This window comes from Quercus robur, chromosome 6, assembly GCF_932294415.1.
Source record: "Quercus robur chromosome 6, dhQueRobu3.1, whole genome shotgun sequence".
Lineage (NCBI taxonomy): Eukaryota > Viridiplantae > Streptophyta > Magnoliopsida > Fagales > Fagaceae > Quercus > Quercus robur.
Genome location: NC_065539.1, coordinates 44,984,535 through 45,002,296, shown reverse-complemented (window position 1 = coordinate 45,002,296; position 17,762 = coordinate 44,984,535). Strand labels below are relative to the sequence as shown.

General features: G+C 30.7%; 1 protein-coding gene across 1 annotated transcript; it reads left to right on the top strand.

Annotated features, from left to right (window-relative positions):
• Positions 1 to 4,448: 4,448 nt before the first annotated feature.
• LOC126688994 (ethylene-responsive transcription factor RAP2-3) lies at positions 4,449 to 6,614 on the top strand. The gene is made up of 2 exons (XM_050383958.1): positions 4,449 to 4,785; positions 5,770 to 6,614. Exons 1-2 carry the CDS (start codon positions 4,590 to 4,592, stop codon positions 6,390 to 6,392), a joined length of 819 nt encoding a protein of 272 aa, XP_050239915.1. The 5' UTR covers positions 4,449 to 4,589; the 3' UTR covers positions 6,393 to 6,614.
• Positions 6,615 to 17,762: the final 11,148 nt, after the last annotated feature.

The window sequence follows — 17,762 nt, the reverse complement described above, 5'->3', positions numbered from 1 at the left end:
AAAATACTTTTTTTTAATGAAAAGTTATGTGTTTATGTTAAAATTATAATACAACAGCATCTTGAGGACTACATTCTAACTTCTAATGCCTATTATTACCACTTATATGAATATTTTTAGTGCTGTGTACTTCATTGCACAACGCTAAAAATAAAAGATGACCTTCATTCAAGCCTAAATGATTTGTCCACCCGTGACATTCGATATATCTACACCTTGTCGTTTTGCAAGGAGCACAAATGAAATGACCCATCCAGTAGTCTAAAAGAACAGAAATTTCACTTATTTGAAACAGAAGAAATATTTACATATAAAGATATTGGAATTGGATGTATTACGTGTATTCATAAATTAAGTCTCAAACCTCCTATTCGAACGAAACAATTTATTTGGTAATGAAAAAAATTGATATTTATGAACAAAAATTCACATTGGACTTCTAATCAAATTTATAATAGAGTCTATATGTATATGTCATTAAATTTAGTTATTCTTACCCTGTTGAAATGAGCCATGAGGAACCATAACATACGCCTCCAAAAAATATATAGAATTTAATCACGTTTTACACTCCTTTTTTTTTTTTTTTTTTTTTTTATAACTCAATCATAATTTCAATTTAATTAATAATAAGAATTCCAAATATTAAAATGAAAATTTTAGAAAGAAAATGAGATAACAAAGTAATGAGAATTACGTAATTTACTTTAATGGCTTACATTAACAACTGAAAACACTTAGCGACCACATATTTTCTATTCAAAATGTTGTTTACAATGAACCCTAAGTAGAATATATATATATATATATATATATATATACACACACACAAAATAAATAAATAAATAAATAAATATGACCATTAAATAAAAGTATTACCACGTAGCGTTTAATCAGTTTAATAGATAAATTCTATTATTATTGAATAAGGAACTTGATATTGAAACTCGTCTACACTAAAAAGAAATTTATTGATGTCTTGACTTAGTGGTAAAAAAATTTATCATGAAACAGATGTTATAAGTTAAACCCTACCATATATGTGTGTGTGTTAGAAATATAACTATTTTCACAACCTATTTTATAACTTGCTATTTCACAATTTATCGATCTATCAACATGAATTTTTTTGTGAAGAGTATTAGAAAATGTTTTTTATTTCAAGTTTTTGTAAAAACACTGTTAGATTTATAGTTGTTTAGCTTGGCAAGCTGTGAAAAAAAGTGTAAGTCTTTTGTGTCTTTAAAGTTCAATTCAAGTTCAAGATACAGGAAGTTATTGTATTCTAGACACATATGTTGACACCTAGTCGATTGATTGAGATTGTCTCAATAACTTGTCAATAGATCAAGAATTGTGAAACCTAATTCCCAATCAACCCAATAAGTCGATCCACAAGTTGGAATTTGAACCCTAATTGCTAGAGTCTCCAAAAGTAGATCTAAAGATCGATATAGTTGTTGATTTGTCATCAAGTTGAAGCCGCGATACTCAGAGAGTCAAGATTGCTATAAAATCTTCAGGGTGGTCCTTGAATTCATGAACTGAAATTTCCAGGGTAGAAAAGCCTAACTTGATTTGAGTTGTGTGTAATCATGTGAGTAAGTCACTATTGGAGATAGCAACTAGAAATTGTAATTAATTTTAGTTGTAAAGATTTATTCTACTTAGTGGATTTTTGCCTTAGGGTTACTGGTGGCTAAACTCTCAATGTTTTTTTTTTTTTTTTGGTGATTACCATTGGTTTTTCACATAAAAAAACAAATTATTGTAATCTTTGTTTTTCACGCTTTACTATAAAGTGATTTGTTGTTGTAGTATAATTAACCAAAAATCAAATTCATATTCATATTCATAATTGGCTAAATAACAAATTTGGCCTAATTCCATTTAAATCGTCAACAAGGTCCAAACAATAACCCAACAAACACAAAATCCAAAATCTAAAAAACACCTAAAAGTTGTTTTCATTTTGATATTTTCAGAATAAATTTGAATAACTATTTTTAAGTTTGGTTTTTTTGAAAACACTTTACCAAACCAGATTTTGTTTATGAACCTCACCACATTTACTCCAAAAATAAATAATTTTATATATAAATTATGAGGAAAACAGTTTTTGAAAGCACTGATTTTTATAATACGTTATAGTGAAAAAGTGTAGAACAAAAAACACAAAAACATGGAAATCATAAGAGCATGGATATTCTCGTGATGGTGAAAGAGCAATTGGAGCTTTAAGACATTTTGAAGTTTCCACTTTTGCAGGTGAGGGGAGGTAGCCAAAGCGGGAATCCGGTCCATCTGGCCGTTAAATTTTGGAGCTACTACACTACGACGTGCGTTACACTTCACAGCATGGTTTCATTATTAAGTAGTGTCGTTTAGCTTTCCCAACTACACGCTGCCACGTAGTCAACTCAACTAACTTGTCCAAAGAGAGACACACGTGTTACTGGACCCTACTTGCCTCTTTTGCTCACCCACGTCCAAAATCATCCAGAATTGAATTGTACGGTTACTGTCAATTGCACTCGTCACCATTTTATTTTTAGAAGCAATAAAGACCCTTTTTTACTGCTATAGACTTAATTTTGATACATCAAGCAACGAAAAATGATAGGAACACGACAAATGACACTAACTTTTGTTGCAACTTGTTCATTAGATGTGAGTTGTGAAATTACGAATTTATATAAATTTATTTTTTTCTTTTAATTACTTGCTACTTGCTTTGTGGCGCGATTCATCATATGAGCGAGTTATGACAAAAGTTATATCACTTGGTAACGTTAGCATTTTTCTTTAAAAATATATCGTGTCTTTTTAACTTAAAAGCTTTGTAATTGATGAAATAACCGATTAATTGGGTGTTTGGCATTGTTATTGCTTAAAAAATCAGTTTTTTTTTACTATTTGGTTTATTTTTGCTACTATTCATGGGTTCCATTACACTTTTTGGTACTATTTAAGGGCTCCACTATACTATTCCAACTACCTTTTAGCTTTATCTACACTATTTTCAGTAAAAAAATTTCAATTTCAGCTAAATAAGATGTTTTTAAACGGACGCTAAGTGTGTAACTGTGTATAGCATAACTTTATTTTTGATAATTTGATAGTTATAAAAAAATTTAAATATTTCTATTAAAAATACACTAAAAAGTAGCAATTGAATTATAAAACTTTTAATTACTTGACATGTGTTTAGCATGACTTAATTTTCAACTTTTGCAATAAAAGAAAATTTAGTTTATTCGATTAGGTAGTGAATTTTAAAATTTAAAGTCTCTTTTTTTTCTTCTAAGTAATAACTTATTCTTACTAAGCAGCACAATCTCTCTCTCTCTCTCTCCAATTCAACGGTTACAAATAGGGGATTAGAATTTGAACCATAATTCTTATTATAAATTAAGGAGAAAAATTAATGTTATTGAGCTATAAATCTTTTAGCATATAACGTTCAATGATAAAAGACTTATCAGTGTGACTAACACGAATTCATGTGAACATTTGTTAATTAGTAGTACCAAATAAAGTGTTGATTGAAATCAAACAAAATCATAGTGTTAAAGGTAGAATTTGCAAATGATTTCATGGTTTAGAGTGAATAATTGAAAATGAGTTTCAAAAAAAAAAGAATAATTGAAAATGAATAATTATAACACTCATGTAGATTAGAATCTTTTTAAAGTTTTAAAACAAGGATAAATTTTAGTTTCAAAATTAGTTGTAGTCTAAAATTACAACATTTCTCAATAAAATAAACATTACTATATATTTTGGAAATTTAACTGTTAAATTGCATGTTCTTTACGCTCTTAATACACATATCAAATCTTGTGTCAATTTGATATTATTTACTATATGATTTATAAGCTCATATTTTATGCATAATTTTAAACTATCAAAAATTGCAATTTAAACAATTTATTGGTGACATAGTTATTGATTTTTAATTTTTAGGAAATTTTGTAAGTATGGAGAATATAAGAAGAAGATGTAATCTAATGGTGGATTTTTCAAAATTCACCTTCAATAAAAATATAGTGGATAAAGTTGTAATCTTAGAGTACAACTAATTTTGTAACTAAACTTTATCCTTAGGACAATTCAATTGTTGACTTTCTAAAATTTTATTCATCCGTAATTTTTTTTAGACTAATTTATGTAAATATTTTTAAGGTGTTAAAAATGACATGATACCAAGAACTCAAAATATTCTAGTCCACAAGCTTTCATCCGCTCAACGGTGCTGATTGTGTGGTAGCATAGTAGCATCTCCACCGTCGATTAATGGGCCACAACAACAGAAGCCCAGAAAATAAGAACACAGAAGAAAAAAAAAAGGTTATGGATGGTTTGTCTCTTTCTGGGCCAAGTTGTTGTAACCGTCAGTCTATAAATAAATCTACACCCCAATACAAAGCCTTATAGGTCTCTCTCTCTCTCTCTCTCTCTCACTTTTCTCTCTAATAAAACACAATATCATATGCACACACCTCTATATATAACACTGTCCCCTCTCTGCTTTATTTCTTTCCCTGTCTATCTCTCTCTCATCTAAGTTACTAAAAAGTCTCACAAACATGTGTGGGGGTGCTATCATTTCCGATTTCGTTGATATAAAGCCCAGCGGTTGGAGGCCAACCACTGAGGACCTCTGGTTCGAGCTTGACACTGCCTCTGATCTCTTTGGCTTCAACTCCAATGGCGCTTTAGATGATTTTCCAAACCCGTTTCCCCACCTCAAGGCCCCTCAAAAGCCCAAGAAACTCGAAAAAGGTGAATTTACTTTCTTTTCTTTTTTTCTTTTTTTCTTTTTGGGTTTTTAGCTATAAAGGTCACGTTTTTGCATCTGGTTGTCATCTATAACTTTAAATTTCCTGGTTTTCACCTCACTTTAACATCTGGGTCTTATATCAATTTCACTTTTTTTTTTTTTCTTGACATGATTTGTGTGGTACAAAACTAAAAAACAATTTTTTGGTGTTTATTGTACTGTAATTTTTAATTTAACCATCATTAGACTATATGAAATATAAATTTATATATTTTCTAAAGGTCATAGTTGGATTGTTAGCAAACCCACACTAAAAATTTTAGACTAGTTTGTTTTTGGGAGTAGTTACAACTTACAACTATACTTACACAATTTTTTATTTTAATTTTTTACAAAAATTTACATCTGATTGGACACTTAGAACCAAAAGCTATTTTACCTCTTCTAGCATCTTTAGTTGTATTCTTAATAGCATTAAAAACAAAAATTACACAATGATATGTTTGTTAGCTATGGCTCCACCTATTCTTAGCATCATATATTATTTTCAAATCATGTATTTTGATTACAGTTGGTTTCCACTTCCTGTCTAAGAAAGGCCAAAATTTAGTCAATTTTATATGCTTGTTGGTTTAGCTTTCGTTGCTTGTTTGCTTTCTAATTTTATTGTTAGTGGTATTTTTTTCTTTTGTGATTGTTGTACTATCAGTTTGACAAAATAAATTTCTTTTAACCATAATAACTAGTGGATCTTTTTTATTATTATTATCCAAAATAATGCTTCTTCTTTTTTTTGCGTTTCTTGTTTGCTTTGTAATTTAATTGTAGTGGTATTTGTCTTTTATAATTCTTGTACTATCAGTTTGACAAAATAAATTTCTTAATAACTAGCGGTTCTTTTTATTATCATAATCCAATATAATGATTTTTTTATTTCTTCTCAAGAAAAATATAATGATTTTTTTTTTTTTTTTTGGGTGTTGAAGTGAGGAGTGAGAAGCGTAGTGATACCGATGAGAAAGCCAAGCAAGTTGCAAAGAAAGAGGAAAAGAAAGAAAGAACTCGGAAGAACGTGTATAGAGGGATCAGACAAAGGCCATGGGGCAAATGGGCGGCTGAGATCAGAGACCCACAAAAAGGTGTCCGAGTCTGGCTCGGTACTTTCAACACAGCCGAAGAAGCTGCTCTAGCTTATGACCAAGCCGCCATGCGAATCCGCGGTGACAAAGCCAAGCTCAACTTTGCCCATCACCACCACCACCAACCACCTCGACCTTCCACTCCTGAGCCGCCGCCGCCGGCAGCTAAGAAGCGCTGCATCTCTCCCGAGTCAACTGAGTCGAGTTTTGAAACCACTGAGCCACCACCGGTGCTATTGCAGCCACTGATTCAGAACGAGATTTGTTGCAAGAACGAGGTGGCTCAGTTTGATCATGGGTTTGAGCTGAAAGATCAAATCTCGAGCTTGGAATCGTTCCTGGGTTTGGAGCCTGAGCCGAGTTTGGTGAGCGGAAGCGGAAGCGGAAGCGAGTTAATGGAATCGGTGGACCTTTGGATGCTTGATGACCTGGTTACGCATCACCAACAACAACGTCAGCTTTTGTATTAACTAGGGAAACCCAGAAGAACCATGTTATATATAATTTTGATTTCAATTATAATACTTGAGGATCAAAAGTCTGTAACCTTAATCTGTGTTTAGGGTTATCTCTTTTAACGCTTACTGTTCTCCTAGTCCTATGTTTATGTTTCTGTTTTTTGTGTTATCTTTTAATGCTTTTCGGTGTCGTATACTCTATACCATAAATAAAATAGCGTGTGTTTGCATGTATCCTTATTCGTCGTCCTTGTCCTTGTTATTGTCTGCGTCCATTTGTTTCAAAACCTTTGGGATATTATGCTTTCTTATGTCGGTGCAATATCTAATCTTCATCGGAATATTACACTGTACAAATGCATGCTTGAGGGTCACGAGAGAAAATGTTCGCACTATAAGATTACCAACATATTTTAGTTATCTCTCGCTCTCAAAAAAAAAAAAAAAAGTCTTCATTAGAATATTCCTGATCTTTAATATTGGTTACTAATTATTCCCTCTATTATTTGTTCTGTATTACTGTTATTTTTACCATATAAGTACAATATTATTATCATTTTTTTTTGTTTGGTTATATTAGATTAGAAGTGGGATGGAGAGGCGGTGACAAGTTTTGATAAGACAGTATGAAGTTAGATCATGGGAGCTCTATATTTGTCTCGTCTATTTTTTGTGCCCTAAGTCAGGTGGCAAGACGGAATTCAAACATTTTGTCACCTATAATGAAATAACCTTGACATTGATGGGATAGAAATAAAAATAGAAAAATGAGTAACTGTGAAAGTACTAATTTAAAATTTAAAAAAAAAAAAAAAAAAAAAAGACAACTTAATTATTTAAGGTAGTAAAATATGTATAAAAGATTATAAATAAAAATATAAAATTTATATTCGTAGATATATATTAAATAAGAGATGTATACATACTTATCAAGGACGGAACAAGACGGGATAGGGTAAGCAAATTTATAACCCGCCCTTATCCGGTCACCTCTTCATGATAATTAAGAAAAATCGACACGGAACGGCCAGTAAAAAAAAGCCATGTGGGACGGGACTTTTTTGCAATCTTTGCTAGGATGGCCATGGCCCATGCATGTTAGAGAACTGAGCTTTTCCATCGCTCTCATGACACTAGCGACCGGTGAGCCTTTAATTAAGCTTTCTAACCTGACTATCTCTAATGACCATAGTTAAGAATATGTCAACATCTGATCTTCACAAAAGGGAAGGTGTGGGAATACCGTGTTGGACACATGCTCTTCTTTTATTAGACCATGGTATGGTATGTGGTTACTTTTTCTACCAAACTCTAAACTCTAGTAGCCCATCTTAGGTGAAGGAAATATAAGAAGTGCATGCATGTGTCTAATATCTTTGTTCAATTTTTTTGAAATATATATCATGTCCAGTGAAAACTTCGTTATCATATAGTCATTATTAAATTTAGAGGAAGAACACAATAAAATGTCACCATATTTTTATAATACTCTTATTTTTAGTTATGATGGGTCTCAATCTAATATTTTACTTAAAACTTTTTAAACTTATGAAGAATTGATAATTTAGTGCCCGTTTGGTAATATTGTTCTAATAACGTTGTTTGTATTTTTTTGAAAATATATATGGGTGAAAAAGTGTATAAAAATACGTGTAATATTGATTAAACACTGAAAACTGTTGTTCAAAATACACTATCAAACAATCCCTTAATTATTGTGAAAATATTGCATTTGTAATATGACTTTTGATTATGTTCTAAAATGAAGGCTTTTTTAATATATTAAAAAAAAAGTCAGTAATCAAATTTTTTAACTTACCTTTTACTTTATTTAAATAGTCAGTACCTTCTTTGACTCTTCTTTGATTTTTTTTTTTTTTTTTTATATGAATTTCTCTTCTTTGATTAGAATTGAAGTTAAAGGGTAGTTTTAAACTCCTTTTTAAAAAAAATAAAAATAAAAATATATACATTAAATGATGTTATTTTAAAATTTTGGATTTTCTAATCATGTGTGAGTATCAAACTATCAATCATATATAGATATTCGTGATCACGAATTTTTTAATATACCTAGGGTTTAATTACTGACTTCTTGAATGAGTTTAAAAAACATTTCTTGATCAACTACTGCTCTTGAGAGAAGAGAATTACTAAAAGATTCCGCTATATATATATATATATTAGGATCGTACTGTAATTGGACAGATCGCATTAGGTTGCCTCGGGACAAAATATTATATACCAGACTTTTTTATGGAATGTAACTCAAGATGATTAGTGTGAAAACTCGTCCATGGAGAATCGTTGAGATTATATCCCATCGAAATAACGTACGCATGCTTCGAAAAGAGGCATATGCTTCGCAGTACCATTTCCTAGTTATCTATGCTTATGTACATTCTCCTTCAACAAATGTTGTAATTGTAATTAGAGGTATGTATGGGTTAAGTTGAAAGATTTTTTGAACTCAACCTGATTTTGTCAGGTTGAGAAATTTTCAATTCAACCCAATACATTATATTTATAAAAATCAACCCAACTCACATAAGTCAAGTTGGACTAGATTGGGTCAACAGATTGTATATACATGTTTTATGCCTCGTAAAAAATTGGATTTTCATCAAGTTTTTAAACAACTTTTTCAATAATTTATTACAATTCATATAATATACTTAAATTATATTCCAAATTTTCAAATTCATCAAAACAAATTCTCAAAATACCAAAATCAATTAAATTAAAATAATTAAAATATTGATAATAAAACAAACTTATATACATAATGGGTCAGATTGGTTGAAAAAACCATCAACCCAAAACAGAATTGACTCAAGGCTCAAAATAAAATTACAATCCAACCTAACCCGCAAAAATCAACCCAAAATGTCGAATTGGGTTGGGTTGAGTAGGTTTCTTCGAGTTGATGGGTTTGATGCACGTACCCCCCCCTCTTTCTTGTAGTACTCACTCATTACTCATTAGATTGCGGTGGAGACTAGAGTTTCAAAGTGGCCAAAGGGACCATCCATGTGCTAAGCCTATTTCAATAAGTTTATTTGACTTTTTAAAAATAATCAAATAATTTTTATCAAACTTTTTAAAATAAAAAATAATAATAATAATAATAAGCCAATAAAAATAAACTCTAAGTAGTAACATTTCCTTTGAGGCTGCTCCTGTGAAAAAAGATTAGGTAGGCCAGGCATGTATCATGAGTTACAATGTATTTACAAATTCTCAGTTTTACCTTTGGTACTGTAAGTCCAAGTTCAAACATGATTACAAAGACATGAGAATAATCACTGCATCTTAATATGTCTCACCAAACTATTAACAAAGTCACCATTGCTTCACAGACGTCTCTACACGCTTTTCCACCACTTCGGACTGACAGAGACCTATCTAATGAGACTATGAGTATCCGAGGAAGAAGAAATGCTGGAATGTTCATTGTTCCCCATTTTCAAGTTTCAACCCGTTGAAATATATAGAACAGCAGTCAGTAATTAGGTTTTGACATGTGATAGTTCAATTTATGCTTATGTCACTACTTACCTCAACATGTTGAAATTCTGCGTCACCTTAACCAATCTGGAAACGGAAACAGGAACCCGTGCATGACAGCGCAGGAGAGTTTGAAAACATATATTGGGTACGTGAATGCTTAAAATTCAAATGAAACTTCGTTTGAATACTCTTCGAGAATCTCAAGTACGTAAAATAATCTCAATTCAATGGCGAACTTTTAACCTAGATGGTTGAGAATAGGTGGGAGTTAAGAGTCTTAAGACACGTCTTCGATCTACTTAGAATAAAAAATAAATATTTAAAAATAGGTTATAAGTCACATTTTACATATTTAGACTGTTTGGTTTTCAAGTGGAAAAAAAAAATGAAATTCTTATATCTCTAGATTTGCTTGGATGGAAATATTTGTAGACAACGTACCATTCGAATTTCAAGATAAACCTTTGTTAATATGTGGATCTTATAAAAAGACTTCTTTTAGCTTGCACTCTCTTTTTCTTTTTCTTTTTATTCCGAAGTACTGAGGGTGGACCGTGGACAGTGGACATTAGATTCATTTGGTTAGAAAGATAGAAAAATGGGAGAATAATAAATATGGAGAGAATGAAAAAAGTAAGAAGATAGAAAATATTTTAATTTTTCTTATTTGTGTTTGGTTGAAATGGTGGAAAAGTGGAAGGATGGAAAAAAAAATTTGTTTGTTTGAGAAAAAACATGAGAGGATTGAAAATAAATTTTGTATAAATTTAGCATCATTTAAAACAAAAAGGAACACATTAGACTTTTAAAATTTGTGTATAGATAGACACTTCATTAAAATTATATTTACAAAAAGCACGAGAAATTAACCCAAAACTATTTTCTAAAAAATAAAAACAAAGAAACAAAAACCAACCAAAATTGATGAGAAAAGAAATATATGAGCACCCAAAAAAGAAAACACGTCCAGATGCTCAGGAACAGAGAAAGACAAAATCAAAGTAATAATAAAAAATAAAAATAAAAAGAAGCCAATACGTGATACTTAGTAACAAAGATAGAAAAAAATCAAAGGAAAAAAAAAAAAAAAAAAAAGTTGAAATGTATAATGAGGGCCATTTTTGGCCGCTCATTTTCATGAGCTTCCGCATTAGCTTTCTCCTTATTCTAGAAAGATAATATTTTGGTGAGTCAAGAGAAAACACACAGGTCTTACTATTTTTTTTCCTCCTTCTCCCAACCAAATATTCACTAAAAATATTTTCTCTCTACTTTTCTCCCCTCAATTTTCTATCCTCCCTAAAATCTCTCCAAACAAACGAACCCTAAAAGCGCACAACTACAAAGCCTATCACAGTCATAATTGCAACCGCAAACTAGCACCCCACTAAAAAAGAATCATCCCTATTTGCTTTAAAATGGAAAGAGTTTATTTCGTAGTAATAATTGAAGAACCTTACAATAGAATATCTATACTGTGTTGCTTGCAATTACGTGTCCAAGAGCAAGCAACTAGTAAGAGTTAATTAGATGGAACAAACTTGACGACGGGTGGCACAAATTCAATACAGATGGCTCTTTATTGGGCAATCCGGGGATAGTGAGTGGTGGTTGAGAGATTTGAGGCCATAGAGATGGCTAATAGTGTCGAAGTGGAACTTTGGGTTCTATGAGATGGCCTTTCTATGTGTAACAATATAAATTTATTGGCAGATGAAAGCTTGAAATTGAGATTGATGCTAAGGATGTATTTGATTGGGTTGCTGAACCACGCAACAATAATTTTCATCATACAACTCTTATAATGGAATGTAGGACCTTATCAACCAAGTACCGCATATCACATGTGAGGGTGAAGCACTGTTTTCATAAGGCAAATTAATGTGCGGATGCCATGACAAAAAAATGACCAAAACTAAGCCAAGATTTTGTTATGTCTCGTAGTATTCATGTAAACATTTGTATTTTTTTTTTTTTTTTTTTTTTTGAGAATCTTGTATGTTATTTTATTGTGCAGACTATGTTTGTATTATAAGAGACTTTGCCCCCTAACCATATTTCTTATGCTTAATAATCTATGAAATCCTTTGTTACCCAAAAAAAGGAAAAAATTGGTTACATGAATGCAAAGGGCAGCTCCTTGATTGCTAGTAGGGGGCAGAGTCTATCCGTACAGTCAAGCCTCTTGTAGTCCTTTTTTGCTATATAAAGTATTAATCAGAAAAATATAAAAATATTTATTAAAAAAAAAAAAAAAAGGTCACCTCACATGTGCATTATTACTCGAAGAAGGGATTTTACTATTTTACCAATATGAACTAGGATCCAGTGCAATACTCAGGATTGCACGGCGTGCAATTCACCTAAATTCTTCATAAATTTTTTTTTTACACTTTTCACCTTTTTAAGTTATACCTTTTACTTTTAATTTTCCTTTTAATTTTTTTGAATCAATGGTTAAGATTGAAAGTTGCTTTTTACAACTGTCAATCTCAATCATTTATAAAAATTGCATCAGATGCAATACTCTAGCTATTAGAGTATTGCACCTGATGTCAATATATGCAGGTCGGCAGGTCCTCTATCAGATGGTACTCACGATGGGAAAGAACCAGTACTCTGTAGCATATATTTGAAATGCGAAGACTGCAAGTCAATTTATATGTGTGTTAGTTGGTGAGACAATGAGACGAGACAATTGAATTATGTGCACTCACAAGGGAAAGATATGTTGGATTCATGAACCAAAACCAGAATGTCTGTCACTCATATCTAAGTGGGGCCTTGCAATACGACACTTTACAAAACATCTTTATATCGCAATATCCAATCTCTGTGTCATTCGAGAAATTTTTGTTATTAAACATTTTCGCTACAAGCTAAAATGCTTTATATCAGCTCATATATATAATCAAGTTATTGTCAGCTGACTCACTCAGCTCATTTTCAATTACAATCATAAACAAGTTTTAATTGGACATAATTAGCTTCATCTTGTGGGCCAAAAGTCGGGACCTAAATGCCATCTAATATGTTCAGCTTTAAGTTTAAACCACTTATGACAAAAGTTTTATAGCTTAACTGACTGATATCTTTTAATGTTTCTAATAGAGATATGATCAAATCCTTCATCCTTAATGGGTAAGATATGTATTTGTATAATCGAGATTTTGTCATTTCTATGGTTTATCAAATCTCGATAAAAGAATCAAATCTAGAAAGTTGGGGAGAGTATACATACTCAGCTTTAGCATTCCAAATCTCAACTATGGATGCTTGTTGGGTTATGAAAAAGAGTATATCATGATGGGAATATTAACGAAATTTCCAAACCTATGAGATGCCAAATAGGGAAAAAAATATATACGCCAAAGAAAAAATAATAATAATAATCACACACAAGACAATATTTACGTAGTTCAACAATTTGCCTACATCCACGGAGTTGCAGGGATTTCACTATTCTCAGAGAAAAATACAGAGTGCGGCAGTACAATTTTTCTCTCTCAAAAACGACATCGAAACCCTAATCTCCAAAATAACTGTTTTTATATCCTGCGCACAGGATTCACAATGGGTTACAAAAACAGGCCAAAAAATTTTCTCATGAAGTAAGCCTTAAAAAATCTCCCATTAAAAACTATAACAATATTATTTCGAGTCGGGTCATAATCCGAATCAAATACAACTAGACTCCACAAAACCCAACATATCAGATTGCAGCTACTAAAATAGATTATATTGTTCTCAATTGAAAGCATAGAATAAAGATATAGTCATATAGGGTCCGTTTGGATTGAGCTTATTTTTGCTGAAACTGAAAAAACTGTAGCAAAATAATTTTTAAATGTGTGAATAGTACCGTAGGACCCATTTTTAATGAAAAAAGTTGCTGAAAAGTGAAATTTGTGGGTCTGTGAACAGTGCACGGATGCACTGTTCACCATGGAATAGTCACCTTTGCGGCTACTATTCATGAACAGTAGCCGCACTCCCAACTTAAACGCGTGCACAAAAAAAAAAAAAAAAAAAAAAAAAAAAGAGGAAAGGAAAACGCAAAGCTGAAAACGCAACGCATTAAACGCCGAATCCAAACGGCTTCATAGATATGCATTTGAAACTCTAAGCTAATCTCTCTTACAATTTTTGTAGTTTTCTATCAACAAAAGAGATAGTAGATTAAAACTCAATAGTTAAAATTAACCAGCAAGTTTATCCTCCTTTTTAAAGGTGAGAAGTTAAGGTGGGTTACTAAACTCTAACGGAGGCTAACTCAAGTAGGTAAAATGGTAAAATCCAAGCTATGGGTAGGTACTATTAAAATAGGTCTAGGGGCGGCTGCACTTGTAAGTGAGGGGGTTCAAATGAACCCCCTTACTTGAAAATATATATATATATATATATATATAATAATTTTTTATTAATTTAATTACCCTTAAAAATATTTTTGCACAACTTGGGTTAAATCTTGCACACCCTGATCACAAATCAATTTAGCACAAAAATCAAACAACATAGATTAGTTCATCCCAAAACTAATTAACAACACAAATCACTCTCCCTTTCTCTCATGAATTTAATCTCATCTCTATTCTCTATCTGACTGTCTATATATCTCTGACTCTAAGAGTAAAATGTGAGTGTTTATGAGTTCTGAATGTCTCTCTTTATTATAAATTTATATTATATATATGTGAGAGTGTGCGCACGTGCGTGTGCGTGTGTGTGTGTGTGTGTTTGATACTAATTTTGTGAACTGTGATGTGTGTGAAAGGTGTACATGTATAACATAAATATACTATAACTTTATATAATTTAATAACCAATAAATAAAGAGGATTTGTTACATGTGTATACTGTTATCATGTTTTTTTTATAGGATGTTGTTATCATGTTTTTTTTATAGGATGTTGTTATCATGTTTTTTTTATAGGATGTTGTTATCATGTTATAATAACTTTTTGTTATAAAACTAGTGATTCAAGAAAAAAAAATAGTAAAGTTAGTGATTGTTAAATGCATTAATTATGTATAGATGAGTGTGGTTATATGGGTCAATAATTAATATAAGGTCAATAATTTATGAAATAACTAATAAATAATGACAACTACACAAAAATAAAAATGTTATACAAACTTAACAAAATAAAATGGTTACATCTACATTGACAAGTGGGTTCCAGTTAGCTTAACTGATAAAATCTCTAATGGATTTATAAAAAATCTGGGATTCAATCCTCGCTTATACCAAAAACTGATTAGTGTCTTGGTCTAATGATAAGTTGAAACTCTCTCTCAAAAAAAAAAAAAACATCTACATTGACAATAGATAATGACAATTGATAATAAACTATTATGTGATGATTTCAAAATATAAAAACTTGTAGAAAGTAATTGTAAAATTTCATGTATGTGTTTTTTTTTTTTTTTAACAACACAATATATTCAAGTTATCTTTTTATTAAAATTTTTTTAATTTAAATTTCTTAATGACCCCCCTCAAGAAAATTTCTAGAGCTGCCACTGAATAGGTCTATTCACATGTAAGTTTATTGTAATTTCCCTAATATAAATTTTAAGCACAAGATTAATTATTCAAAATCATTCCAAAACCAAATATAAAATGCATGAATTAACACAAAATAAGTATAATAATACTTTTTTTTTGAATTAGTATAATAACATTTTCTAATAATGATATAAATATACAAAATTAAGCTATTATTACAAACATTATTGATATGGAGACGTCATGTTCTAATGGCACTGTAATTATTAAGTTGAGTGAATTCCTATTGAAAGAATTGCATTAGGAATCTGGATTCTTTATGCAAGCATTATAAAACAATATCGCTAGTGAGAAAGCTTACAGCATACCAAAGTACGTAAACACGTAAGCTATTATGGGCTGCAAGTTTGGTGCACACAGGGCCGACCCTACCCCTAGGTGAATTAGGCAATTGCCTAAGGCCCCAAGGGGAAGGAAGGCCCCAAAATTTTAGAAAAGAAGGGATAGTAGGGAAAAAAAAAAGTTTCAGATGAATTAGAAATATCAGCACATTCTTTTAACCAAAAAACAAAATTTTTGATAAATCCGGTTAAACATTGGTTCTAAACAAAATCATTGCTCAAAAATAACATTATTATCCTCTAGACAAACCAAAAATCAACAAGATAAACTACAAATCCGATCTAAGAGATTAACCACAAAACAATCACAAATCAGAACAAATAAAACAACTCAAATCCCTAAAATTTTTAGTTTCACCATTCCCTCTGCTTCTTTCTCTCTGCTCTCCACCTCTGGCCTCTCTCATCTCACTCTTTCTCTGATTTTGTCCACAGCTCCACTGTTGCTGGTGCCCAAAATTTCTCTGATTCTCTCCACAGCTTTCTCCGCCTCGCTCAGTGCTCAGTGCTCTGCGCCTCTACAGCTACTCTAGGTTTTGTCATTTTGAGTTTTCTGCATATGAGCGAATTAGGTACTCCCTCCGTCTCATTTTGTTTGTCATTTATTCTATTTTGGGATGTTCCAAAATATTGTCCTATTTCTAAAAATAAAAATCATTAATTTACTAATGTTCTTATTATACCCCTATTAATTTACTAATTCAATTTTTTAATAAATTTATTCAGTGCTCAGTGCTCTGCGCCTCTACAGCTACTCTAGGTTTTGTCGTTTTGAGTTTTCTGCATATGAGCGTATTAGATACTCCCTCCGTCCCATTTTGTTTGTCCTTTATTCTATTTTGGGATGTCCCAAATATTGTCCTATTTCTAAAAATAAAAATCATTAATTTACTAATGTTCTTATTATACCACTATTAATTTACTAATTCAATTTTTTGATAAATTTATTTAGTGTAGTTTTGGAAACTTATACATTTTTAAAAGATAGACAAGACAATAAATGATATTCTCTTAAAAAATTTGACTTTTCAAACAGGACAAATAAAGTGAAACGGAGAGAGTATAATTTATTTGGGAATTGGTCTCTTCATTTTATTTGTTAAGATAAAAAGATTGGGCTTACCTCCTCCTGCCTGGAATTCACGTCTATTTGGTTTGGGCCTTCAAGGTTTTTTTTTTTTTTTAAGACTGCGTTTTTTTTTTTTTTGGGGTTGTAGATATTACTATATTAGATTCCTGCCTGGACATTTCACGTTTGTTTGGTTTGGGCCTTCAAGTTTTTTATATATTTTTTTTTAAAGACGGTGTTTTTTTTTTTTTTTTTTTTTTTGGGTTATAGATATTACTATATTAGATTAGATACTATTTGTTTTGTGTTTTTTTTGTGGGTGGGTCTTATTAATAAGCCTTGTGTTATGGCTGTGCTTAAATTTTTGTTTTGCTCGTACTTAATTTTTTTTTTTTTAATTTTAATCTTGTGTTTTAATATATATATTTTAGTTAGTGGTAATATATTGAATAAGTTTTTATTTATGTAGGTTAAGATTGCTAAAAACTTGTTATTGTTCGATGAAACTATAACAATATTTTATATATATATCAGGTTCTATTTTTCATTTGCTCTACACTTGAAAGTTATTTTTTATTTTAGTCTTTATATATATTGTTTGATTAGAAATGTCCACTAGAAAATATGTATCTAAATATAAAAAACTTAAAAAAAGAAAAAAAGAAAAAAAATTAATTGAGTCTCAAAAAGGATTAATGGATAAATTTGTTATTAATAATAAACAAAATATAACACAAAATTTAGATGAAAATATCACAAATGAGCAAGAAATTCACCAAAAAGAGTCAGAAGATAATGAAATGATACAATTGCAAGATAAAAATGATGTTCAATTTTGCAATACAACAAATCTTGATAATGAACTTCAAAATAATTTAGAAGAAAATTGAAAA

What these genes read in the sequence shown, in the direction of transcription:
- LOC126688994 (XM_050383958.1), top strand. Translation starts at nt 4,590, where the DNA reads ATGTGTGGGGGTGCTATCATTTCCGATTTCGTTGATATAAAGCCCAGC. An exon ending in GCCCAAGAAACTCGAAAAAG is followed by an intron (nt 4,786 to 5,769) that starts GTGAATTTACTT and finishes TGGGTGTTGAAG; the next exon opens with TGAGGAGTGAGAAGCGTAGT.